The 25,772-nt window shown below is 52.9% G+C and overlaps 1 protein-coding gene across 4 annotated transcripts in view; it reads left to right on the forward strand.

The window, feature by feature from the left end:
- Window positions 1-1,706: 1,706 nt before the first annotated feature.
- The window catches only part of KAZN (kazrin, periplakin interacting protein), a 1,030,689-nt gene continuing 1,006,623 nt past the window's right edge, over window positions 1,707-25,772 (forward strand). For 2 of the 4 annotated variants that reach the window (XR_009344966.1, XM_059134944.1), the window contains exon 1: window positions 1,729-2,590. Coding sequence is in view for 3 of the 4 variants with exons in the window: in XM_059134944.1 (XP_058990927.1) it covers window positions 2,470-2,590 (121 nt within the window). In the remaining variant the exon portion in view is untranslated. Of the gene's footprint in view, window positions 2,591-25,772 lie in introns of all 4 variants that reach the window. The other 2 variants (XM_059134942.1, XM_059134941.1) reach the window with 2 other exon arrangements.

Below are 25,772 nucleotides of genomic sequence, written 5' to 3' on the forward strand. Positions count from 1 at the left end.
GTGATTCTGTTCTTTCCGAGTCCCGAATTGGGTGACATGCTGAGGACTGGCCATTAGGTGGCATCATTACTGTGTTGTTTATGGTCTCAGGAAACGGGAGGCAGCTCAGGTGCCTGGTGCTAGAGAGCAAGGGAGATGTGGGAGATTTCCGACACGGAGCCCCCAGGAGTGGGGATCAGCAGTGGACTAGGTGCGCAGAGGGGGAGGAAGAGAGCCTGTGGTTTTCCAAACGAAAAACCTCTGCAGGTTGAATTAGGGTATAAAGGCTTATCTTGGATTTTTTTTTTAAAGATATATATATATTTTTTTTTTAAAAGAGCAGCTTTAGTTTCACAACAAAATTAAGAGGAAGGCCCAGAGCTTTCCCAAAGACCCCCTCGTGCACAGCCTCCTCCCTCATCAGCATCCCCCACCAGACTGGGGCATTTGCTTCAGCTGATGAACCCGAGGCTTCACGCTTGCTGTCGTGACTCTCTGAGTTTAGACAGATGTATAATGGCACGTATCCATCCTTAGAGCATCGTACAGAGGATTTTCACAGCCCTAAACATCTTTGGTGTTCCTCCTAGTCATCCCTCGTCCCGGCAGGCCACCTGGGATTTTCGTGGGGGCGGGACAGGACATCACAGGTAGGATGCATTAAAACCCGCGGAGCCACACAGCTGTGGGAAGCCACCCAATCTCCCATCCTGTGTGGGGTTTCTGCCCTTCTCGGGAAGTCTGGTCTCCTCCTTGAGTGCCTTAGACCCCAGTGGTCAGCGGGAAGTGTCTCTGATATTCTGTGATGTCATGGCTTGGAGAGGAGCCTCCGCCGTACCCGAAAAGGGTGAGTTGGGCATCCAGGCTATCTTAGAGTGTGAACACGAAGCCGACTCATGAGCTCCCGGAGGGTTGGCAGGGCTCCTGTGCCTCGCCTTCTCCATCCCACACAGCCCTCCGGTGGCGCTGAGCTGTGGCACTTGCTGGCAGAGAGCTCCAGTGGAAAAGCTCCCATCTGAGAGCCTTTCGGGCCTGCGCCTCCGTTGGAACTTTACTCCCTGTATCTTGAACTTTTCAGCTGAAACCCTCCCCAGGTGCTGTGCCTGCCCCTGTGCCGTGTCCCGTTGTCCCTCCTGGTGGGTGCTGTGCTGCCAGCATCCTGCCTACCCTGCAGCCAGATCCCCACCAAGAGTATCCAGAACGCTGGCTGGAGAAGACGCAGTGTCTGTTTGTCTGTCTCTCAAGTCAGAAGTCAGCACCCTGGCAATCCGCAGCCGGGGTGGCAAAGAGAGGCAGTCCCCACTGCGGCAGCGCTTACTGTCTGGACAGATGGGCAGTATTCCTCCTTCCCCGGCCCCCTGTCCAGGGGAACTGTCCCTTCCGGGTGGAGCAGGTTGATCGTTCTGGGCCCAGAAGAGGTTGGGGTTGATGAAAGTGCGGCGCCCAAACCACGTCTGAGTCACTGGGGTGCCGTGGGCGTGTGTGACGTTTTGCCATCTCCTCTGGCTCCTGGATTTTGTTGCTGGCCTTCTCCTCTCTGTGTCTGGCACGTCCTGAGCTGTGGGCAGGAAGAGGTTACAGCACCAGGAACCTGCTGGGCTGAGTTAGCACTTCCCTCCGCATCCAGAATATCTCCCAAGCACCGTCCCTTTTGCATCACGGAAAGGGGTGGTGGTGTGGGCGGGGTGGGGGGCGCTGGCTGCAGTAGGTCGGAGCAGCTCTTTAACCGCGTCTGGCTTTCCTCCCCACAGCTCTGCGAGGAGGGGGCCGCGGCAAGGGAGACGCGTCGGGAGTGAAGGATGCGCGAGCCGGGGACACCTCGCGCCAGAGCTGCAGAGTGCCCGCGCTGTGCCCGCCCGCCGCCCGCGCTCTCCCCGCTCTCCCCGTCTGCATCCGGCCACCCAGGGGCGCGCACACGCTGCCGGCGGCTCCCGGGCTCCAGGAGGGCAGACCGCAGGGCCTCAGTGGCGGGAGCCAGGAGCCGGTGAGGCCAGGTCTCCGGGGCGCCCGGAGCAGCCTCGGCTGCCTGCTCTCCTCGCCACAAGGAGACACTGCAGGGAGCAGGCAGAGCTTTTCCTGCAGCTGGCGGGGACCTGCCGGGGCCGGAGCTCTCCCGCCAGCCTGCCCTGGAGGAGCAGCATCGCCGCAGGCTCTGCCCTTTCCAGGTGGCGCCCAAGAAGGCAGAGGGGGCCGCGTACCCATCGTCCCTCCCAGACGCGAGGAAAGGACTCCTGGCGGGCAAAACTTCGGTTTCCCTGTGCGTCTAACTCTGGGGTGTGCAAGATCTGCTAGACCATAGAGGGTTTCATTTTTCACTTGCTTGGTGTTCGAGAAAAGCTGCACGGAGTGAGTGGTAAGAGGAAGAAGCATTATAAACTCTGGGAGTGGGGGACACCTTCTTGGAAGTGACAGGTAGCCTCAGACCTGCGGTTCCAGGGCCAGTGACAACGTCCTTGGCTCAGACACTCTGAAGGATCTGGACGCTGCCACATGACCCACACCAAAGACCCCAGGAGAGCCATGGAACCCACGCTGGCGCCATCCAGTTCTGCCACGGGCCCGGTCACCTTCTCCCACGTCTTTGGTCAGCAGTGCCAGCTCATGGAAGCAGGTAGGAGGGGGGTCGCGTGGGGAGCAGGGCACCAGCCAGGGACCCCAGCTGCGGAGGCCCCTGTGTCTGTCTGCCGTGCCTCTCCCTGGATGTCATTCAGAATGTGAACTTCAAATGGCCTGTGATGTGATTGCCTGGCATGTTCACTTTAAAGTTTTTAGGACGTGCCACCAGACAGAACTGGGGCTCGGTCATTGAGGACCCTCATTCGTCTTGTCATCTCTTTCCTCTGTGGCTACCTGGAGGATGAGCGTGGGTGCGTCAGGAGGGGTCTGATGACCTGGTGGCTGTGGTCCTCTCTGGGGGGGCGAGGCGCCAATCCCAGACTGGTCATTTTCTGTCAGCTTGCCTCTCTGCTGCCGAGGGAGGCGTGCGAGCCGGGCCTCTCCAGCCGGCGTTGGGGGAACTTAGCTGCTCATGATCGTGTCCACTCTGCAGCCTCTCCCAGCCCTTGGTTTCGCCGCAGGGAGACCCCGTTGCTCTTCACCCCGGACTTTATCTTCTCAAGGCTCATGTATTACATGAGGGGAGACTTGCGGTGGGCTGTAGCCTCCCCCTCTGCCAGCCATCTTGCTCCGGTGTGCATCGGTCACAAGGAAAACCAGGTGAGGGTGTGTGGCTTGGTGCACATGGTCCCGGGGCTGGAATCCACAGACTGCTGCTGGACAGGTGCTTGCGGTTCTGCTGGCGTCCCGCAGGATTCCAGGTGGCCTTGTGTTGGCCCAGTTCCCTCCTCTCTGAGTTCATTCCTGTTGGGAGAAGGACTATGTGCTCTCCAGAGGTTTCCTGGGTGTTCAAGGGTTAATTGTGCATTTCATGTATGAGGCAGGAGGATGATGAGAAGAGCACTGTATGAGGAGTCTGGAGGCCTGCGTTAGTGTTGATGCGAAATTTCACAAGGTGGCTGCGTGACTGTGGTGATGGCAGACCCCACGGCTTCCCCCCGGCCATCTGTCTTTAGCTGCAAAATGAGAACTGGACTCAGGGCGGCCTGATTTATACAGACCTTCCTTTCTGGGGGCTCTGAAGTCCCAGCACACTGGAGGAAACAGAGGAGCTGGTGTCTAGGGACGGAGCGTGTCTGCACAGGGTGGCAGCTCGCGGGGTGGGTGAGTGCGGGTTCAGGAGCTAGACCGCCAGGTGTCCCCAGCATCACTGGTTACGGGGCTGTGTGACCTTGGGTAGGTGACTTCTCTGTCTCCATTTCTTCATCTGTGAAAGGGGGATACATATACTTCCTAGCGTCCTTGCAGAGTTTAAGTCTGTGCGTGGAAAGCCTTGAACCACTGTGAGTGGCAAGTCTTTATTAGTGTGGGATGTGGGGGTGCTGGGCACACGTCCTTCCATGGGCCAGCCGGGCACCCCTGACTGCAGAGAGCAACACAGCTGCCCTCGCTTCGAGGGTATCGAAGCGTTGAACTCCATGTGCACCGTGACTTCTCCCTCCACGTGCACCGGGACTCTCACTTGTCCAGAAGGGTGAGAATCTGTGGATTACTGGGTCCGTGATGGCTGCGGGTCTCTCCTTCCACACGAGGAGGAAGCCTGGGAGCTTGCCTGGACCCAGATTTCACATGCCTTTCTTCTTCTCTGAAGTTACTGTGAGAAGGCAGATTGGATTTCCAAAGTGCCTCGGTGCTGTCCCCTGTGGCTTTACTCTGGAAGCTTTTGGAGGCACCTAGGCCTAAATCAGCCTGTGAAATCCTCTGTCTCCTTTGAAAAAACAAAAACAAAAACAAAAAAAGAAAAAAAAAAACCACCAAAAAACAAAAAACAAACCCAAACCCCTTTATGTCAAGGGAGCAACGCAACACGGGATAATGATGTCCGCAGTCTCAAGGGAGAATTCTCTCCCTGAAGAAACGAGAAGAGTAGGAGCCAGAAAAGCTAAAGTCAGAAGAGCTCACTCGGTTAGGAGGGGGAAGGGGCCGAGAGGAAATGTGGACCCTCTCTAGCCAGTCACTTGGGGGTCAGTTGGCATCACAGATGAGATGCTCCGACGTCACGGCCACAGGGGCTCGCCGCTCTGTCCACCCCGTCTGCTCCCTGGTGAGCCGCAGCCTTCCCTGAGCACCTGCTCTGTGCTTCCTCTGCACGGTTTCTAGAAGAGCAAGTCAATAAGAGATGCTCTTCCTCCAGGAGAGGATGGTCTACTTGGCAAATGTAAAGCATATTGAGGAAAAGAGAATTCTGCACGCTATGACTCTTTAACAATTCTGGTTTTCAATAATCCTTCCAGTAAGTCTTGCATAAATTATCTTAATTTTTAAAAATCCTAACCCTTTTCTCCAGGCAAGGGAAACACTCAGGTTGTCTGTGTGCCCACGTTCATCCACTAGGAAGTAGCGAAAGGGGAAGGTGAACCCTAGTTAGACGCCCAAGCCTGTGACTTTAACTACTAAAGCATGTGGTCCCCAGAGATGACTTGGCTTAATCTCTTAGGTCTGTAAGTCTCCCATGGCGATTCTTTTTTTTTTTTTCTCAATTAAAAAAATTTTTTTTTTTAAGAAGTTGATTCTTCAGAGATGGAGCAGTCAAGGATGTTTGGTGATGTGGTGGTGGGGTGAGGAGCATAAAAGGTCCCATCAGACTTAGGGGAGCAGCAGTAGAACCCTGGCAGCGAGGGTAGAGTTGGGCATGGGTGCAGCCAATGAGAACTCTGACCCAGTTCGTGGTAGTAGGATTGTGATGGTCTGGTAGGGCCACGGAAAGAGTGTGGCAGTCTTTCTCATTCAGTCCCAATTCAGCTCTTTTGAGCTGGCTGTTTATTGGCCGTGTGAACTTGATGAGCCCCCAAACCCTAGACCAGGAGTTGGCAAACTATGGCCCTGGGGCCAAATGCGGCCCACTCCTTGCTTTTGTAAATAAAGTTTTATTGGTACATACCCACATCCATTCACGTTCATTTTATCTGTGGCTGCTTTTGTGTTATGATAGTAGAGTCAAGCATGAGACTATTACTGAGACCATGTTGCCCATAAAGATGAAAATATTTGCTGTCTTGCCCTTTGCAGAATAAAGCGCGCTGATTCCTGCCCTAGACCCACATATGTAGCACAGACTGGGGGTAGATAGAACTTGCGTGGGACAGTGTGGAAGGGCTCAAGCCATGCCTCCTTGCTGGCACCTTTGCTACTACACGGTGCCTCGGTTTTCTTATTCCTCCTCCCATACCCCCACCCCGCTTCACTATGCACAGTAGGAAGCATTTAGAGTAGGTCCAAAAGCTCTAGTAAGAATAGTTCCCACTGTGTTCCCAGACCTGTAGCACGTGTGCTGGATGGGCTCCTCTTCACGGCCACCCTGCAGGCAGACGGGGCCTTTCCTATTTAGCGGGTGAGTTTAGATGTTGGGTGGCCTTGGGACTTTAACCCCAGGCAGCGCGACCCTAATATCTGTGCTCAAAAAGGGCAATCCTGAAGCTTCTGCAAAGGTTTTTGTTTTGTTTTGTTTTTCAAAGTGTCTTGTCTTTCCCAAGGAAGTGGAGAGAATGACATTCTGGCCCTTTTGCTGGCTTTGATGCTCTTGCCCAGCTTCATCCCTGGGGTCCTCCACCCACTTCAGGAAGGCTGGCCCTACAGTTCGTTCTCTTCCGTTTCTCACCTCCAACCCAAATTTCTCCCCTTTTCTCTGGGCCCTCTTGTAGCGCAGAAAGGTAGGAGAGGACTTAGCCTGGAGGCTGCCACTCTTCATTCCTCCTGCCTGACTTCCTTCAGGTGGGAGCTGAGGGCCACACTCCCAGGCTGGTCGCTGGGGACCTCACTGCATTCCACATCGCTGGTTTGGGCTGTCTCTAGCACCTGACGGAGATGCTGGGGGAAATCCGAAGGGAGGGGCCGTGCAGACTCAGCGGGTGTGCTGCTGGTCTCCGCGTAGCTGAGTGACTCCACTTGCCCATCCCCTCCTTGGTCCCCAAAGTGTTGGATGGGGGAGACACTCTGACCTGGGGTTTGGCTGTGTTTCTGCTGCAGGCTCTTGACTGAGCCCTGGGCCTGACAGTCTGTGGGCTGTGGCTCCTGGGGACAGTCTGTGGGCTTCGTGTCTGGTACCAAGCTTGGGCGCGCTGAGCTTCCCTTGTGTCACTCTAGGTCCATTTCCAGCCTGTCTTATCTGGGTGCCAAGCGTTTCCGCAGGGCTGTTTTCCTTGACCAGAATGCCTGAGGTCATTCTGTCCAATACATCCCCCTGACGCTGTGTGACGGCACCGGGCTCCAGGGCTGTGGAAGGAGCAGGAAGATGAATGGGCTTCCACAGCTGGGCTGCTGTTCTTTTGCGCCCCTCCTGGATGCCGCTCAGAAGCCCCCCACAAGCTCCCCGTCTGCACCATTCCTTAAGGATCGTGTAGAAGCTCCAATGTATGCCATATCTGTCTGTCCGTCTGTCTCATAAGTCAGGCTGATGCCTGGAGCCAAAGTCTGGTCATCTTCTGACTTTATTGCCTGGTTCCTTCCGAAGGCTGCCACAGGAACCCCATTTCCTGCCTTTGGAACCCTATAGGGATTTATCTGAATGTGCAGTCGATATGTGTTTGGAAGCCACTTGCCGTATTTATAACCAGGAGAGGAGAGAACTAGGAGTTCTGCCATCTGCCGCGAGCTGAGCACACCGGGCGCTTTTGCAAACGTGGACTAGCTGAAGACGAGCAGAGCAAGGAGCCTGTTTCCTGTGTTTCCGTCTGAGGGAATGGGAACGCGGTGTTAAGGTCTCCTTTTAGATCCCCAGGAGATGGCTGTCTAGGACCTGTTCCTTGCCTGGCCGTTTCTGCGATGGGAACAAACAGCAGGTTCTGACCTTCTGGACCAGGGATTATGGTGGTGCCTGCGGTCAGCTGACCATCAGCGTAGCTGACACTAGATCAGGTGTTTAGTCCGTGCTCGTCCTCCTGCCCAGTGCTCCCGTGTTCCCTCATTTCCTCCTTCTCACATCCTTGGAGGCCAGTGGACGTCATCCCCGTTTTATTGACGAGGAGACCGAGGCCCATAAAGGGACGTGTTTCTCTTAAGCAGTCAGTGGTTGGGCCAGGATTGAAGCCGTTCGCGTCCGAAGTCTCTCCTTACTCCTGCTCGCTCCTTGAGAATCCCTCTCGGGGATGTTGAGCCCTGAGGCCGGCAAGTGAACGTTTGCTGAATGGCCGTGGCCTCTGCCTTAGCAAGAGTTCTTGGAGACAGTGTCCGCCCTCCACGCGTTTGTGGCTCGGAGGGGGCGTGGCCTTTGTCTTGCGCTTGCACCGTAATTCACAATGCGTTGTGTGGTGGTGTGACTCCTGTTGGTCTGCGCCTGCTGTATTAGGCACTAGGCGCCCCAAGGTTGGGGACTCTCATCACGGCTTCTTCACGTCCTCCAAACCTGCTATGGCACCGGCAGCCTTGTCGTCCTTGTCAGTGAGACCACGGCCAAAGTGTTGGTCCCTCCCGGGAGAGCCGGCCGCCTGCTGAGAGGCCGTTCTTGCGGTGCGGCGGTGTGAGCGGAGCCTGGCGAAGCGGACTGGCCGCCACGCTCATTCTCCTTCTCGAGGCTACGTCTTCCTGGCCCTCGAGTTAGCCTGTGGAATCGGGGCCGTGGGGAGAACAGTTTATCCCAGGGGTCCTTCGGGCCAATCAGGTGGAGAACTCTTGACTCCCGGCTCTTGAAGGGGAAGAGGCTGTTGGCTGCTGGGAAGGACAGTGTGGTGGGCACCAGCTGCCCACTGCCCTCTTCAGCTTCTCCTCCCAGCCCAGTCTCCCACCCTCCGCTCCCACGCGGGGTTGGCTCAGCGTCCCGGCGGCCTCCCGAGGGTGCAGCTGCTGTCGGTGACTCCCCCTCTCCCCCTGCCCACCCAGTGTCAGACCTTGACCTCAGGAAGTTCCCGCCTGTGGTGTCTGAGGGGAAGGCAACAGGGACAAGCTGGGTGCTTATCACAGCGGAATAGATCACGTGCACAGGAGTCCTGGCTTGTGAGCAGCCCAGTCCTCCTACGGGCCCTCGTGTTAGAAGTGGCAGGTGCTCTGGTGTTGACTCCGTTCTCCAGAGACCTGTGTGTCAGAGGCAGGGCCATATGGTTGTTAGGATGGACTTAGGAACTCAACTGCATGCGTTCAAATCCCAGTTCTCCTGTTCACTAGCTGTGTGACCTTGGACAAGTTGCTTAACCCCTCTGTGCCATAGAGTCCTCATCTATAAGAAGGAAATAGTGGTTTACCTACTTCACAGGGCTGTGGTGGGTCTGACAGTGAGCAGATAGGAACGACAGTGCCTGCCACAGCATGCATTATGCGTAAACACTTGCGCGCTGCGTTCGTTCAAGCAGCTGTCGCCATACAGCAGACCGGCACCGTAGACAGAAACCTGTACGTCTCAGTTCTGGAGGCCTGGAAATCTGCGATCAGGGTGTCAGCAGATCTGGTGTCCGGGGAGGGCCCGTTCCCTGGTTTGTGGATGGTTGCCTTCTCATTGTAACTCTCCGGTCTCTTCTTCCAAGGGCACCCATCCTACCCTCAGGACCTCAGCACCTCCCCAAGCCCCGCCTCCACATGCCATCACCGTGGGGACTAGGATTCCAACATGGGCATTTTAGGAGGACATTGAGTCTGTAATTGTCGTTATTACTGCCCGTCATTAGCACGTCATCACTATTTGGCCTAGTGAGACAGAGTTTCATAACAACAGGAATTAAAACATTCCCTGTGGTTTTGTCATTCTGACCAGTAAAAAGTTGCTTCTTTTTACCCTTGGCTAATCACTATGATTAAAAAAAATAATAATAATTCCCCCAAATCAACATCTGTCATCCCCAGGGCCAGGACTCACCAGATCCATGAAAATTGCCATCCATGAATCACAAAAGGTGTTAAAAGAAGGTCCTCATCGGACCTGGCCGGCCTAGGCCACGCCTAGTTCATGTCCGTCTTCTGGTATAATTACTACACCTGCCTCCGTTCACAAGCGTGTCCCCCCCTTCCATGATAAATTAGATGGCCAGCCTTAATAAGGGGCAGTTGAATAAATAAAATTCCAAAGTTACTTAAAACATGGAGCATCTGGTCTTGGAGGAAGTAGCTGAAGGTTAAGGGACAGTCAGCAGAAGGAGCACATATTCGGTTTGGAACAGGGTCAGACGGGTCAGGTGAATGGGACGCCAATTCTCAGCATGACTGGGGGGTGTGTGTGTGTGTGTGTGTGTTGTGGTTGTTGCCAGATCTCATTCTCTAGGAGAACCCTGGAGTCCTGGTCTTCCTCTAAAATCTCCTAGTTTTTGAGTGGGCGTCAACCAAACGCAAGACTTCGAATTCTGGGGGTCAGACTGGGACAGCTGTGTCCAGCGTCTGGGCCACCAGGGTGCAGGGTCCGCTCGAAGCCCTCAGCTCCCGTTAACAGGTCTGTCGTTCCAGTCTTTGGTTTGCTTCCAGCTTCAGTGGGATTCCCACTTTCTGGTCTCCCGTTCCCTTGCCTGGTCTTGACTAAGATGAAGGCGTTTGGGCAGAGCTCCCAACCCGCATCCTCGTCCACATCCCTTTACACAAGCGTTGTGGTCTCGCTGGTGCAAGCGCTGGCCCGGGCCTGGGCTTCTGAGCGCTTGCGTGGGACATGGCCTGCCGTGGGCGTTGCAGTGACGATGCTTTACTTGAGCGGCTGCTGTGTTCTCCCTCATCTTAGTCATGGACAGGACTTGGCAGCAGATGGGGAATGGGAGCAAATAGCAGGCACGTGGCCCTGAGGCACCAGGGCATTCCAGTTTTTGACTCAAGGCTGTTACTGTTCCAGAATGGGCAGGTGGGTGCCGCCATGAAACGGGAGGTCTGAGCCAGATCATTAGGGCACCGCCTCCAAGAAGCCCTGGGTGGTCAGACACCGAGCGGGCTCTGGGCTCTTGATGGCAGCACCGAAGGGCAAGGGGGACAGCTTCGATTTCGTGAGGGAGTGGGTATTGCTGAATAAGGAGGAAAGTGGCCAGTTTGTGGGAGAGCAGGTGAGAGACCCCACTTGACCGTCGGTTCTCTCCTCAGAAAGTGCTGGGACTGTGACTGGTGGGCTTCCCGCTGGAAGCTGGCCTGGGTCGTCCCAAGAGCCCACCAGGGAGAGAGACCTGCAGGTGCTTATTCTCGCCCAAGGCGTAGTTGGCCTTTAGACTTGTCCTTGGACACGTTCACTTGATCAGCTTCATGGCGGCGGCTCTCCCGAGGCCCTCGGGTGGATGAACCAGCTTCGGTAAAACTCCTGAGTGATTCTCCACATGGTTTCCAGACCCTCTGCCAGGTGACCATTTCAACGGAGGGCAGGGCTCTCATCTAGACAAGCTTCCCGCGACCTCTTCCCAGATGAAATGGAATGGTTGTAGGTTTAAAAAAAATCCGAAGGGAAAAAAAGCACAGCCCTCCGTGACGGTGTCCCTCTGAAGTGGCTGGCGCCTGAGACAAGCCCTGCCCACAGTGGGCATCATGAGGCAAGAAAGAAGCAGGCAGGTTTCCACACGGGTCACCGGGGAACCCCGGAGTGCAGAGAGCTCCTTGAGGACTGAACACGGACAATGGCATGTTTGGGGTTGGGGGTGAGAAGCGTCCTGCTGTAGAGGATGTGGAAGTATGAGGTAGTAGGATTCTCAGGTTGTCGTCCCCTCCCCCACCTTTTGTGGTGGTGGCATTTAGGCCTTGACAAATAAACCCTTGCTGGTCTGTTGCAGTCTCACAAATGTGTGTCTTCTGGACATCAGCTCCTTTGACCAATTCCGATCTCATCTCTCCTCCTAGGCATAACCTAGATGAAACAGACACAGTCTGGACTTTTTCTGGAAAGGTGACTGTGCTTCCCTTGGTCCTCGACATCAGCCATCCTCTCTCGTGCCTGTGCTTGCCTGTTTTGACTGACAGGGTCTGGTGTCACTGTTGCTAGGAGGGAGCTCCAGCCTCCAACACGAGAGCGAGTCTCAGTCCAGCTGGCTTCCGTCTGAGGAAGACGATGCAGCCGAGGGCAGCCAGGTGCTCAGGCGGGCTCCCCTTGCCTCTTAGGACTTCTCGAAACTCAAAATCTCCTCGAAGTCGTTAGCAGTTACCTAGAGTGAAGACCAGTCTGGACACCTGAAGAGAGGACTGGTTGGGGGACAAGGGAAAGGCAGAAGCGAGGAGGTGGTTTCCTTCCCTCTCCATCCAGCGAAGGAGAGGGGCCATGTCACTCGGAGAGACCAGTTCTTGGGAGGGAGACAAGTGCTCCCAGCTTCTTGAAAAGGCCCGAGTCTTGGCCTTGATTCCTAAGTGAGAAGTAAATCGAAGAAGGCAGTTAAGCGGTGGGTCCCTGTGCATCTCCGGGGTGACTGCAGCCACAGGCAGCAGCACGAGAGTGACAGGTTAGTAGGAAGGGCTTAGAAGAAACAAGTGGGCCACCTCTTGGGGCTGCGGGAGACCCAGAAAGCCATGGGAAGGCAGCGAGGTCTACATGGGGACAAGGCAAGGTCCACCACCTGATCAGCACTCCTGCTGACGCAGTTGTCCCCAGGGCTGGGTGGACGGACTGGACTTTGGTTTGGCCAGAAGAGCAGAGGATGGGGAGGCGGGAGGTAGAGCTGGGATGTGCCTGAGATGTTGGAAGCCAGCACACACCTTGGTCAGCATGGAGGAAGTCCACAGCACTGAGACAGGTGAAAAAGAAAATAGGAAAAGACCCCTCACACTTCCTGCGGTACTGGAGGCAGAGATCCAGGCTATGGAGAGTTGGAGTCTAGAAACCAGGCAGGGGCGGCTGAGATGTTCATAAGTGGTTGGGACCAGTCTGCAGTGGAGACTGGGACCAGCCACAGAAAGGACTCCATAGAAAGGTCTCCATGATTTTGAGTTTCCTTTGTCCAGAATGAGATCTACAGGATAGAGGTTTCTAGGTTGACTTATTTTTCTCTCAGCATTTGGGTAGGATATTCCTGTCTTCTATTGTTGCTGTCAGCTTCTGTTTCTCTTAAAGTCATTTCTCTGGAGGCGATCTGCCTTTTTGTGGATTTGCTTTTAAAATCTTTATCTTGGAAGCTTTGTCGTTTCACTGTAGTGTGTCTGGGAGTGGACCTAATGTCATGTGCCCTGTTTGGCTTTGAGCTTCTCAGGTCTGAGGATCGGTGTCTCTGTTCTGGAAAATGTTAAGCCAGGTAATTTCTCTGAATAGTTTCTCTCACTATTCCTATTGCCTCCTTTAGAAATGCCCCCGTGACCTGCCTTGGACTTCTCAGTCGGAACTGTGTTTCATATTCTCTGTCTTTGTCTTTCTGCTGCATGCTGGACAATGTCTTTAACAACTACCTTCTGGCTGATTAATTTTCTTTCTGGCTGCGTCTGATCTTTAGCTTAACCTGGGCAACCAGGTTTGCCACTTAATATCTTTAAATTTTTTTAAACCTTTAGAAGATCTATTTGAGATATTTTTTAATCTTCCAGGTATTCTTTTTCTTTTTAAAGTCCTCTGCTAACTGCCCTGCTCTCGATCGTATCTTCTATTTAAGCTGCTTAACTATGGAGAATCACATTTATCTGAGAAAGGAGTTTCATAATCCGTTTCTGGCAATTCTGTATTCAGTTCTGTTTTTCTGTTGACTTACGTCCAGGATAGCTTATTACCCCACGTGCTTTGTAAGTTGGGATTTTGAGCTTATGTTTGGGGCTTTATTGTGTGATGCCATGACCGTGGGCAGTGTGAAATTCTGAGCTGGGGATTTCCTCAAGCTCTGAAAAGCATATATTTGAACCCAAACCCATTTGAGGGCAAGCTTGGGGTACCGAGCGGCTAAGGAAGATTGGTCTCTTGCCCTGCTCAATCCAGGACTCAGACCCTACAACCTTTTGCTTGTGTGCATGACTCTTCTCCTACTCCCCTCTTTTCCTGATGGCAAAGCTCTCTCAGGCAGCTGGAGTGTGTGTGTGTGTGTGTGTGTGTGCGCGCAAACGCACATGAACGAGTGTGTCCACGCCTGTGAATGTATGCCTGTATGTGTGTGCATGTGTGCATATATGAAGGGTAGTTCTGGCTCCTCTACCCAGCATAACCTAAGACCTTGTTACCTGCCCCGTGTGCCAGTAGAACTCCAGCACCCATTTTATGAGACCAGCACATGCCTCCAAGCAACCTGGGTGTGAGTATGTGTTATCACTCTGGTTTTCAATTTTGTATTTCTTTGTTAGATCGTTTTGAGGGTATGTTAGTTTCCCTTGGCTACTGTAACAAATTACTGTAAACTTGGTTGGAAACAACACGCTTCTGTTTCCTCACTGTTCTGGAGGCCAGAAGTCTGAAATCAGGGTCACTGGTCTGAAATCGAGGTGTTTCCAGGGTGCGCTCCGTGCAGCCTCCGGGGGAGAATAGCTTCCTTGCCCCTTCTCGCTCCAATGGCTGTCGGCATTCCTCCCCGGGGGCCCCATCCCTCCATTAACTTCCCCATGGTTACACGCCTCCTTCTCTGTGTGTGTGACCTCCCTCTCTTCTAAGGACACTTGTGATTGCATTTAGAGGCCACTTGGATAATAAGAATAGTCTCTTCCCTCAAGATCCTTAACATCATCATGTCTGTGGAGACCCTTTTTCCAAACAATGTAACATGAACAAATTCTAGAGATCTTTTGGAGGGGCCATACCTCTCATGGATCCCTCTACCTCTGAGAGCTCACCTTTGTATTTATAAGGATGCCCATTGTATTTCCAAATGTTGGGGGGCAACCCCCCCCCCCCCAGTCTGCCATATTCCCAGGACAAAAGAATCTTAAGGCTGGAGAGAGAAATGCACAACCCGCATGGTGGGCTGCTCCTCAGAGGGCCAGGGCGTGAAGATGCGAGCTGTAGGTGCTGACTTGTTCCTGGGAGAGACTTGCTGAAGCCCCGTGGGGCAAAAGCCTGGCCTTATCTCATGCTAACAGGACACTGCTGTCTGGAACAGTTGGACTGGCCTTAGCTCTGCTGGCTCACCTCTTTCTAGATTCTGGTGGCTTTGGCCCATTGCTAACTTTGCCCCTTGGCTTTCACATGTGTGTAATTGGTCTCAGTTTCTGCTCCTTTGCTTTAGGAATGGGGCAGATGTTTGCCCCAGAGTATCTCGGGAACTGACTCCAAGCCAGCTGGGCATCACCAAAGCCAGAGCAAGGGGCAGGACCAGAACTGACCATTCTGTAGAGTAGGACTCCTCTGCAGCCATTGGCCCCAGTCATAGGAGAGACAGAATGCATTCCTGAAAATGTTCTCAGTGCCAATCCTCATTCCTGGGGATAGACAAGCTGACCAAGACATTATGTTGTGCTTTTTGTGACTCTTTGGAAACTGAAACTCATTGGCTGTGTGAGGGCCACTGCAAAGTGAAATCGCCTGTGCCCTTAGGTAATAATATGGAGTTGTCAGTGGTGGCTTCCGGGCTCCATCAGCTCAGAGGGAAGAAATACCCTTTGTGGGTAGTTTTTGTTCCTCCCTGTCTTGAAGTAATGTCCTATCCTCAGGGAGTGGCTGAAACCTTGATGGAAAGTGTTTTCACACCTGCAATTCCCTCCTTCTCCTCCCTGGTGAGGTCATCTCCATCATGAAGTGGAACTTTCTAGAACCACCGGGCACCTCCTCCAGGTCTAAAGTTCTACTGAAGGCTGGAAATGTGCTTTGTGTCTCTCCTACCAGTATTAGGATCTACTGGCAATGTCTCTTCACGTGGAGACCGAGTGACCCCTCACGAACTCCCCCCCCCCCCCCCGGAGCTGTGCCAGGAGCTTGGCAGGTTGGGGTCTAGGATCTAAAGTTAGTTTTAAACCAGTAGGACTGGGGGTGCCTGGGTGGCTCAGTGGGTTAAAGCCTCTGCCTTTGGCTCAGGTCATGATCCCAGGGTCCTGGGATCGAGCCCCACATCGGTCTCTCTGCTCTGCAGGGAGCCTGCTTCCTCCTCTCTCTCTGCCTGCCTGTCTCTCTTGTGATCTCTGTCTGTGATCTCTACTTGTGATCTCTGTCTGTCAAATAAATAAAATCTTAAAAAAAAAAAAAATCAGTAGGACTGGCAGAGAAGACCCCAGCCCAGGGCTCCAGGCCCAGTCATGTCCTCACCCAGTTTCAGATCATTTTCTGGGAGGCATGAGGCCAAATTAGTCTGGTGAAATCTTGGTCTCCTGGTGAGAAGTTTCTGAAGGGAGTCAAGAGTCAAGAGTAACATCTCCTTCAACTGTAACTTTTTTTTTTTTTTTTTTTTTTACTTTGATGGTGAGTCTCGTGCTCAAGCTGGGGGTGGGGGTGGTTGGGATTTAAGATTGTGTAGTTCATGGAGAAGATGAGAATAAGCTCCCCCTCAACTACATTCTCGGAGAGAATCCGTGGGATCTGCAGAAGGTGATGTCCATGCAGAATTTATAGTATGCATGAGCAGCAAGAGAAGAGAGAGGAGCAGGCAGGGCGCCTTTGTTCTCAGCTGGCCTGCAGAAATTGAATAATTTGGATTAAAGAGAGGCCCGGCCACATTTTAGCAGTTGGTCGATTTTTCTGCTTGAAACAGAATTCCAAGACTTTGTTTTATGTGAAGACAGAGTTTATTTTTAGGTCCATCAGGGAGCCTGGAACGTGGGTAGTTCAGAAGGCCGGCCTGCCAGTGAATCACAGGCCTGATCGGCGTGTTGTCTTGTGGCCTAGACAGACCCTCTTGCCTGCTGTAGCATGAAGGACCAGCCACTTGCCTTTGAGGGCGAAGAGAAAGGTCATGAGAAAGTCAGAGGGTGTCAAAGGAGTACATGCTTTCTTGCACAAAGCTGATGGCTGTGTGCCCCGGTTTAGCTCTCTGGCCTGAGGACACTGTGGCTAAGAAAGCTCTAGCTGGAATCACTCATTCCCCTGAGCATTGAGTGTTCATTAAAAATCCAGTTTGTCAGGTGGTACCACCCTGGTTGTCCCTGATTTAAACAGAAGTTCCTTTGTGGCCACTGGCGCTTAGGATTAGAACCTTGGAACCATGTTGAGGCCAGAAGGCAGCCAGCAGAGCCTTCACTGCTTTTCTCGGTTGATCTCTGATAAATGAGCCCAGCATGGCATAAGATCTCTGCGATGATCTCGTCCCTTGGTCTGCTAAAGAATCATGGGGTCTGCACTTCACTTTCAGGGCTCATAAACCTCTCGAGCGGTGAGACAGGCTCTGAGCTGGGATGCTGAGTTGCAGAATGTGTGTGTGCAGAAATCCATGGTTATGGGACCGATGCTCGCCTCAGACAGCATAACGCCAGAGTGGCTAAGGACTTGCCTGAGCTAGAGGAGAACATAAAACAAACACGTGCCTTTTAAGACCAAAAAGAGAAGGCACGAGGCCACTGCTCGGGCTGCCTTCATCTGCCAAGTGAGGTTGTGCCTGTCTCGGTTTTTGGGACCTGTAAACGGATGACACCTACCAATTCAGCAGAGCAGGGAGGTGCTCCCTTGTCCTCTGAGATCTCTCTGCAGAAGAAGAGATGGGCCCCTGGGTGGAGCGCGGTGGGAAAGTTTGGAATGCACACACAGGTGACTGAGAATCCGCGTGCCCACCTTGAGTTGGGGATTGGTTGACACACCGTTGAACTGTGCTGGTCCTTCTGCAATGGCACAGTATTGTGTCCGTCAGAGAGAGGGCAGTCTGGACAGCTTTCGAGTGATTTCAGTTAAGGACTCTTTATTCAGGTCTCTCTCCCTCCTAGGATGTCTGGAAATTAAAAGAGCCGTAAGCGCACGGAAGGCTGTGTGCCTCCGTCAGGGGCAGCAGCAGGAGAAGGAGGCGAGGTATAGATCTCCGTGCAGGTGGTGAGGGGGCGAGCGGAGGCTAGGCTGGGAGGTTGAGAGGGTTGTAAAGGAGGGAGAACCTGCTGCGTCGGTCCCGTGCGGTCAGGGATCTCCTTGCCTCCCCGCCCCCTGCTTTAGGGCCCACCTGTTGCCCCCCCCCCCCCCATTTTCTTCAGAGAACAACAAATCGATATTCTGTACTTGGGCCTCTTCAGGATAAAAAGTCTTTTTTGGCTTCTTATGATTAAAGCCTACTTTGAAAATGTAGTGGGACTAATGAAGCATTTATGAGGGGAGGGGAACGCTTCTGCCAGCCTTCCCGGAATAGTCAGCCTGAGCTAAAACCTGTGAGAAAGGGGGGTGGACATGGGGGAGATGGAAATGTCTCAGGGGGAGGCCCCTGTTCTCCGGACCGGCTTTAGAGAATTCATCTCCGATGTCCAGGTGCCTGGAGCCCTCGTTTAAACACAGACAGGGGTCATCAGCCTCACCCCTGTGCAGTGGGAGGCGCAGGCGGGCATCTGGACGGGCCGCTTTAAGTGCGCGCTAAGTGCCAGTAGGCGTCTGGGGCTCTTCCAGGACGAGAGGAGGTCTGTAGGGGAGGAGATTACAGTCCTTCATGGCCAGAGTTTTGGAGTGCTGCTTCCGGATACCAATGAGAACATCATTTCTCTCAGGGACTATAATAATTCTACCATTTTGGAAATCTCATTTTATAATCCAGCCCGTGACATCCACCACGTGGAGGCCCAGGCAGAAACATTTTGAGTAAAAAGCGGTGTCCTCAAATCCCAAACCCTGTAACGCATGACATCGCTTTGCTGGAGGGAAGTGACCGGTGAAGAAGGTTGTCTGTAGGAGGTGAGTGTTGGGTTTGGACCCTCAGAGGTCCCTTCTAGGTGATTCCACAAGGAGACACTTAAAGGCAAGGGTTTGCTGTCAGATTTGGGTTCATTCTGTAAGGTTGGAACCGTGAGGATTGTATCCACGTGCGTGCAAGGGCTCACGCACCCGAGACTGGCTGTCGCTGAGCCACGGGCAGCATCTGAGCGGAGCTCCTGGGGTTCGGGCTTCTCCCCGTGCAGCCCCCACACTCAGCGCACAGATATCGTCCTGTCTTGGGGAGCACCTGGAACTTCTGTTCGCTTAGGTCAGAAGAGAATTTTGCTCCTCCCTCCCTGTCTCGAGGAGCCTGTTGCAGTTCCTCGTTGAAACTGGTTTGGGGTGCCTGGGTGGCTCCGTCAGTTAAGTGTCTGCCTTCGGCTCAGGTCATGGTCCCAGGATCCTGGGATCGAGCCCCGTGTCGGGCTCCTGCTCATCTGGGGGTCCGCTCCTCCCTCTCCTTGCTCTTCTGCTCTTGCTGTCTCGTTCTTTTTCTCTCTCCATCTTAAATGAGTAGAATCTTTAAAAAAAAAAAATAAAGAAACTCGGGTTTATCGGGGCTGATTTGGTGCCTGTGGAGCTGGCATTTTATCCAGTCTGTGGGGCGAGTGCGCACTTTCGATAAGAGGCCGCAAGAAGCTGTTTGCCGCTTGGCAGGACAGACAAGTGCCATTTACTACCCTCCGGGTGTGAACACCCCCCTCAGCTTCCAGGGCCAGGGCTGAGCTGTTCAGGGGCCAGAGGAGCGAGGCTGACACGGGGGAGGGAGCAAGGGTTAACACCCCCTGGGACAGCCTCTTGCCTAAAGGGGAAATGAGGACTTGCAGTGAAAAAAACAAAGTTGGAGCATAAAATTGATTCAGGGTTGACTGAGTTTCCGTATCTGTCACAAAGAAGTCCTGTCCAACGCAAATACCATCACTCCACCCAAGATTTACGTACGGCTGGGCATCCCACAGAAGCCAAGGGAGAAGGTGAGCTGAGCCCAAGAGCTGTGTCGGAAGAGCCCCCTGGGAAGAAGTGGCCTCCGATGGCGTTGGAGCCCCCCCCCCTTACCTTCCTGCTGATGATGGGGGGCTGGGGTGAGGGTCCTGGAACTCCTGCGGTGTTGACGGGAGACCCGTGAGAAGGGCTTGTAGGACGCACACAAGAGGCAGAATGCCCACTCCTTGCCTGCCGTGTACACAGGCACTGGGAACGCGGGAGGATCTGAGCAAGTGAGCAGGGAGGAGCCACTGGTGTAGAAACAGAAGGAATGTTCTGGGTGGGACGTGGTGGGTCTCGCTGACTCGTTGGTTCGGCGGGCGTTCTGCTGGCTTCCAGGGAGGTGAGAGCCACTGCTGCTCCCAGCTCTGCTCTTGGCTAGGCTTCCTAAACATCACCAATTTCAGCCTACTTTGGCCAAGCAAGACAGCTTGGGGGTGATGATCCTTTTCAGAGTGGTTTCCTAACTTCCATGTTAACATACTCCCTGGGGAAGCTTGTTGAAAGTGTAGACTCACAGTTCGGCCCAGGAGGTTCTGATGAAGGGGTCTTGTTGCCGGCCCGTGTAATCCATTCAGTAAGAACCCCGAGGAGCCCCTGCCTCAGGTTTGGGAATCATTATTCTTGTGCAGTGGTTGTCAAAGTCAGTCCCAGATCTGCGTCACTGAGGACCTGGTTAGAAATGCGCATTCTTGGGCCCCGCCTCAGGCCTGCTGAACCAGAAACCCTGGGGGAGGGCCGAGCCCTCCTGGTGAATCCCATGTACACTAAACCTTGGGAACCAGCACACTAGGGTTTGTAACAACCATGGGTATATTGGCTGAATTTCAAGACTTGCTTGTTTGCCACTTGGTCCTGGGGAAGGGGCACCAATCTGGTAATATTGAAAAAATTACAAGGACACCAAAAATGACAAGGAAACTATTCATCCTTGGAAGTCTCACCACCGCCCTCCTGTAATCACAGGGATGTCCCTCTGGACGATGTGCCTCACAAGCTACCCAGCCCTCCTGAGTGTCCATTTCGTCAACCAGAACGTGGGGATAATATGTTACCATCCTCGTCAGAAGTGTTAGAACTTGCAAGAATTCTCCAGAATAGCGCCCAGTATAGAGCAAGGCAATACAGCTTCAGCTGTTTGCTGAAGATCTCGTGGTGGGCAGAATTCCGAGGTGACCCCAGGAGTCCCACCTCCTGGCTGGCGGCACCTGGCAGTAGCATGGGACGTCACTCTCTTGATTAGGTCTCGTCACTCTGTGATCACGTGGTGTTACATAACCCTGTCTTAGTGACTTGGGAGAGATTCTCCTGCTGACCTTGAAAAACTAAACATCCATGTTAACGAGAGACACATGAGGACCAGAGGGCGGCCCAGAGAGCAGAGAGCGAGCCCCGGATGGCAGGTGGCAAGAAAGTGGGGACCTCAGCCATACAGCTACAAGGAGACAGATCCTGCCTGCCGAGCACTTGAGTGCACTGGGAAGCAGATTCTTCCTCAGACGCTTTGGGTGAGGACACAGCCAGGCTGATGTCCTCTGAGTGCATCCTTGGGAGCAGGGACATCGCACTGTCCCTGTCTTCTGACTCCCAGAACCGGGAGATGATGAATGGGTGTTGCTTAAGCTGCTAACTTTGTGGGCATTTGGGACACATGAATACAAAACACAATGGTGTGTATATGTGTGATTATATACAGATGCACAGATGTATATATGTGTGTGTGTGTGTGTGTGTGTTTAAATACCTAAACACACCCGTCCGTCCAGGTGTAGGTAGCTCTCTGTCACAGCCGGCATTTTTCCCTGTGGTAGAACCAGATGAGCCTCAGCAACACCTTGGGAGGACCATGTATGGAACCCAGGGTCAGCAGTCCTTTTGGGGGCTTAGAAAATTGTTTCAATTTCTTTTAAAGTCAGAAGGGAAAAAAAAAATGCACTTTAGGCCAGCAAAAATGTTTTCACGTATAATATTATGTATTAAAATATTAGTATATTTGTCTCCAAATAGCAATAGTCATAAACTATAATTTTTTTTTATTTTTATCAAAGAAGGGACCCAGAAAGGCAAAAAAAAAAAAAATACACCTAAGCCCCGTGAGTGTCCTCCATGGCCCCTGGTGGAACGCAGGTGTCTCTAGGTTCCTTCCTCCTTCCCCACTCAGCCCCCAGGGCCTTCGCTGTGCACCCTGAGCTTGCCTTCCTCCTTGTCAAATTTCTACCTTGGCTGCACCTCCTCTGATCTGGTGGCTGTTACAGGTGAAGGGAGGAGAGAATCTGGGAAGTGAGGTCAGTGCCTAGTGCTTCCTCGTTGCTTTGATGAGGGGATATATATTGTTTGTTAACAATACAGACTAATTCTGGATGGAAACAGAAGTGCAGAAGAAATTTCAGAGAATCAAAGGGGAGATGAAGAACCCAGCTTTGAAAAAGCCTGGCAGCAGGGCAGCACTCAGGGAAGGGGACCTCGGGAAGAAGACCCACACAGCAGGGTCTCCGAGGCTTTCCCAGGAAGGGGGTGTCCATCCCTGTCCTTTTTGAATCTTGCTGCCTGCGGGTCAGAGGAAGGTTTCCAGGAGCGAGGTTCCTGGCTCCGCTTTGCTCATGAGCTTCTCTCTTCTGATGCGGGAGAGTAGGATTCCAGCATCCCAAGTGTAGCTCCTGAACAGACCGCTTGCAGAGAGAGCCCCCCAGAACCGCGTGTGGTGGACACGAAGTCGTCTCTCCAGGCTGACGTTTGCCTGAAGCAAGATGGGCTTCCAGGCAGCAGGTGTCAGCTGTGATTATGTTCTGGTATTTTCTGAATGTCTTATGCGTCTTCGACTTTGATCCTTATGGGGACTCTGAGTGCTGGGAGGGAGGGGCTGTACCTTACCACACTGCTTAGAGAAGATAGTGGGTGTTCAAAGACTGCTCTCAGTAGCCCTTTATTCACCATTCGGCACTTCTGTATGCCAGGTGCTACATACGGGAGCCAACAGAACATAGGGTCTGTGTCTTTTTTATCACAAAATGGTAGAGGGGACCGACATTAATCAGATCACACAAATGTGTGTGAAATTTCAGCCATGGTATGTGCAGGAGTCCTGAGGCTGGAGGGAACGTGGCATGCTGGGGATGGGGGCGCACAGCAAGAGGCCTTCGTGCTGGGGTGAAGGGAGAGGAGACCCAGAGGTGGGGTGAGTGTACGTACAGCTGTGCACGGCATGGGTGGAGCTTGGGAGGGGTAGGTAGCCATACAACGATTTTGAGCGGGGAGAAACCGGTTTTGGTTTTTATTTGATTCCGTGAAAAGAGTTCTCTCAATGCCAAGATTAGCCAGGTTTCTAGCTCCCTTGAAGAGTGTGTGTGTGTGTCCTCACATGCACATGTGAGACACGCATAGGGTTCACTTGAAGTAGCTGCTAGCTGCTTGTGACTTTCTTGCACCGCCGCCCGATACCTGTCCTGTCACAGCTCCTCTGTCTCCTTGCTTCTGCGCGTGCCCACTTTCCGTGTGTTTTCAGAAGAGAGTTTGAAAACCTTCCCTAGTTTCCCATCACTTCTAGAATGTTCTCCGGGTCTCTCCTCCCATCACTGTACATCCAGCTGCTTCTTTCACTTGGACATCGGAGCAGCCTTGTGTGACCACCCAGCTAACCTGCCCCCCCCCCCCCCCCCCCCACCGAATCAAGCTCTAGCCTGTCTGCATAGCTCCATTCTCCCGGCCCCGCGACATCACCTTCTTGATGTTGTTTGTTTCTTTCCTGCCACCAAAAAGTGAGCCGGTGAGGAGCAACCTTTTCCTGTCTTGTCCATTGTGTATCCTTAGTACCTGGAACAGTGTGTGGCACAGAGATTGCACACTGTGCATATCCAACCTCTGCGCTCTTTCCAGGAGCCACAGATGAGGTGGAACTTCTGACTGCTTTCCAGTGTCCAGCTGCCACAGGAGGGAAGCCCAAGGGCAGCATCACAAGTGTAGCCCCTGAACGGATGCTTACAGAGCATGGAATGCTCCAGACGCTCTGGTAGCTGCTTGGAACGTGCAAACGAGCACTCGTACACCATGACCTCTTTCCTGGGGCTTGTATTTTAGTAGGAGAGCTAGAGATCGGAAATAGACATGGGCGGTAAATGAGGTAGTAGGCTGGAAGACGATCCTGGGGACAAAAGGAAAAGCAGAAAATGGAAGCAGACTGGGAGTTCAGGGGAGGAGGGTGAGGTGGAGGGCCGGCTGAGGAGGCCTGGTTGGGAAGGTGCCATCTGAGCAAGGTCAGCAGCAGACCGGTGAGTGTGCTGTGCGGTGTGCTGGGAAGCCGTAGCTCCTGCAGAGGCCGGAAGGCGAGAGTCTCCCGGTGTGCTGTAGGGGCGGCGGGGTGGCGGGGGTCATGGGAGATGAGCATGAAGATAAGGACTCCTTGGCCACTGGGCAGGACTTCGGGTTTGAGCAGAAGAGTGACTTCTTGAGTTCCACTGTTCAAAGAGTCACCTTGGAGGAACCTGGGGGCTCAGTCAGTTGAGCCTCCAACTCCTGCCTTTGGCTCAGGTCATGATCTCAGAGTCGTGAGATGGAGCCCCAAGTTGGGTTCTACACTGAGCACCGGGAGTCTGGTTGAGACTCTGTCTCTCTCTCCTTCTCCCTCTGCCCCTCCCCGCCCATTGAAAAATATCTAAAAACCAAGAGAATCCCTCTGGTTCATGTGTGTGTGTATACACATGTGTGCATGAACACACACACACATGCGCGCGCACACCATAGTCATAATGTCAGCCAGGGTAGTGGCAGGGGGAGTGGTGAGGAATGGCTGGATTCTGGGTGCATTTGGAAGGGAAAGTCCCTAGAATTTCCTGAGAGCCTGCAAGCAGGTGATGAGAGGGGCCAGGTGCTACTCCAGGGTTTTCGGTCGGAACCCTCGGAGGGTGAAGATCCCGTCGACATGGATGGCGAGAGCAGATCTGGGGCAGATGGTCGGGTTTGACCATGTTGGGGTTGAGACATCCCTCGCGTGGGGGCAGTGGGAATGTCATTGGGACACAAGCCAAGACTGGGCGCCAGAACTGGACTGGAGATGAAAATTGGGAAGCTGTAGGCATATAGATGGGTTTAAAGCCTCGTTTTCGTGCTTTCATAAAGATGAATTTACTCAGCAGACTCCTTTCCTCTGGCATTTTTCTTCAAGAGCTTTTTGGTATTCAGATGTTCTTTCGTTTGTAAAGTAGAATTGAAATTACTTAGCAAAGTAAACAATTAGCAACTTTTGCCCACACTGGGGGCGATAAAATTGAAGTAAAAATCGAAGTAAAGCATGTGCCAAAATGTGTACGCATCTGAAGTGTAGCACGGCCCCGGGAAGTACCCCGGAGCGAACTCCACTGTGTGGCCGCCGCTGGGCTCCGGAAGTACCATGTCACCTGCACCTGGAGACTCTCCTGGTGTCTTCGCTCGGTCCCTCCTCCCCGCTTCTCCCCAGGGAGACCTCCGCCCTGACTTCCCACAGGATGGTGTCCTTTTGTCTGTTTTTGAACTTCCTGTGAATGGCATTACACGCTTTCCTTCCTCTCCAGCTTCTTTGTCTCAGCCTGTCGTGGGATTCGTCTGCGGTGCCAAGTGTGGCTGAACTCAGTTCTTTTTCATTGCTGTATAGCGCTCTGCTCTGTGACCACCTCTCACACATGGAAGTCGTGCATTCTGGGGGTGCTGGTCTTTGGGTTACTTCCAGGTCTTGACCATTTTGAACGGCGTCTGTGTACACTCTCGTGCGAGTCTTCTGGTGTACCGTGCACACACATCTCCAGGAGTGGAAGAGCTGCTGTGTGCACTTTTAGATAAAACCTCCCGGAGTGGCATGTCCATCTACACGCTCATTGAACGGGTTTGAGGGCTCCAGTTGCTGTGTAGCATTTTGTCAACACTTGACATTGTCTTTTTTTTTTTTTTTTTTTTCCATTTTAGCCGTTCTGGTGGGTGTCGAGTAGCAGATTGTTGCTATTTCCATTTGCATTTCCCTGATGATGAAAGAGAGCGAGCATCTCTTTTTATTGACCATTTGTATAACTTCTTGGGAGAAGCAGACCTTCCTCTGAGCAGGAAGCCCGATGCGGCACTGGATTCCAAGACCCTGGGATCATGACCTGAGCCAAAGGCAGAGGCCTAATGACTGAGCCACCCAGGTGCCCCAGACATTTCTATTTTTTTTTTTTAAAGATTTTATTTATTTATTTGACAGAGAGAAATCACAAGTACACTGAGAGGCAGGCAGAGAGAGAGAGAAGGAAGCAGGCTCCCTGCTGAGCAGAGAGCCCGATGCGGGACTCGATCCCAGGACCCTGAGATTATGACCTGAGCCGAAGGCAGCGGCTTAACCCACTGAGCCACCCAGGCGCCCCCCCAGACATTTCTAATTTTAATATAATCTACAATATTACTCTATTCCTTGGTGGATAGTGGTTTTCATACACTGTTTAGGGAATGTTCGCCAACTCTGTGGTTTTTAATATTTGGATCTAAAATATACCTGAAATTGATTTTTGTGTATAGTGTGAGTTTAGGGGTCAAGATTCCTCTTTTATGATACAGGTTTCCTGTTGATGAGTCAACAGGAAACAACACCATTGATTGGAAAGACCATCCTTTC

This window comes from Mustela lutreola, chromosome 10, assembly GCF_030435805.1.
Source record: "Mustela lutreola isolate mMusLut2 chromosome 10, mMusLut2.pri, whole genome shotgun sequence".
Lineage (NCBI taxonomy): Eukaryota > Metazoa > Chordata > Mammalia > Carnivora > Mustelidae > Mustela > Mustela lutreola.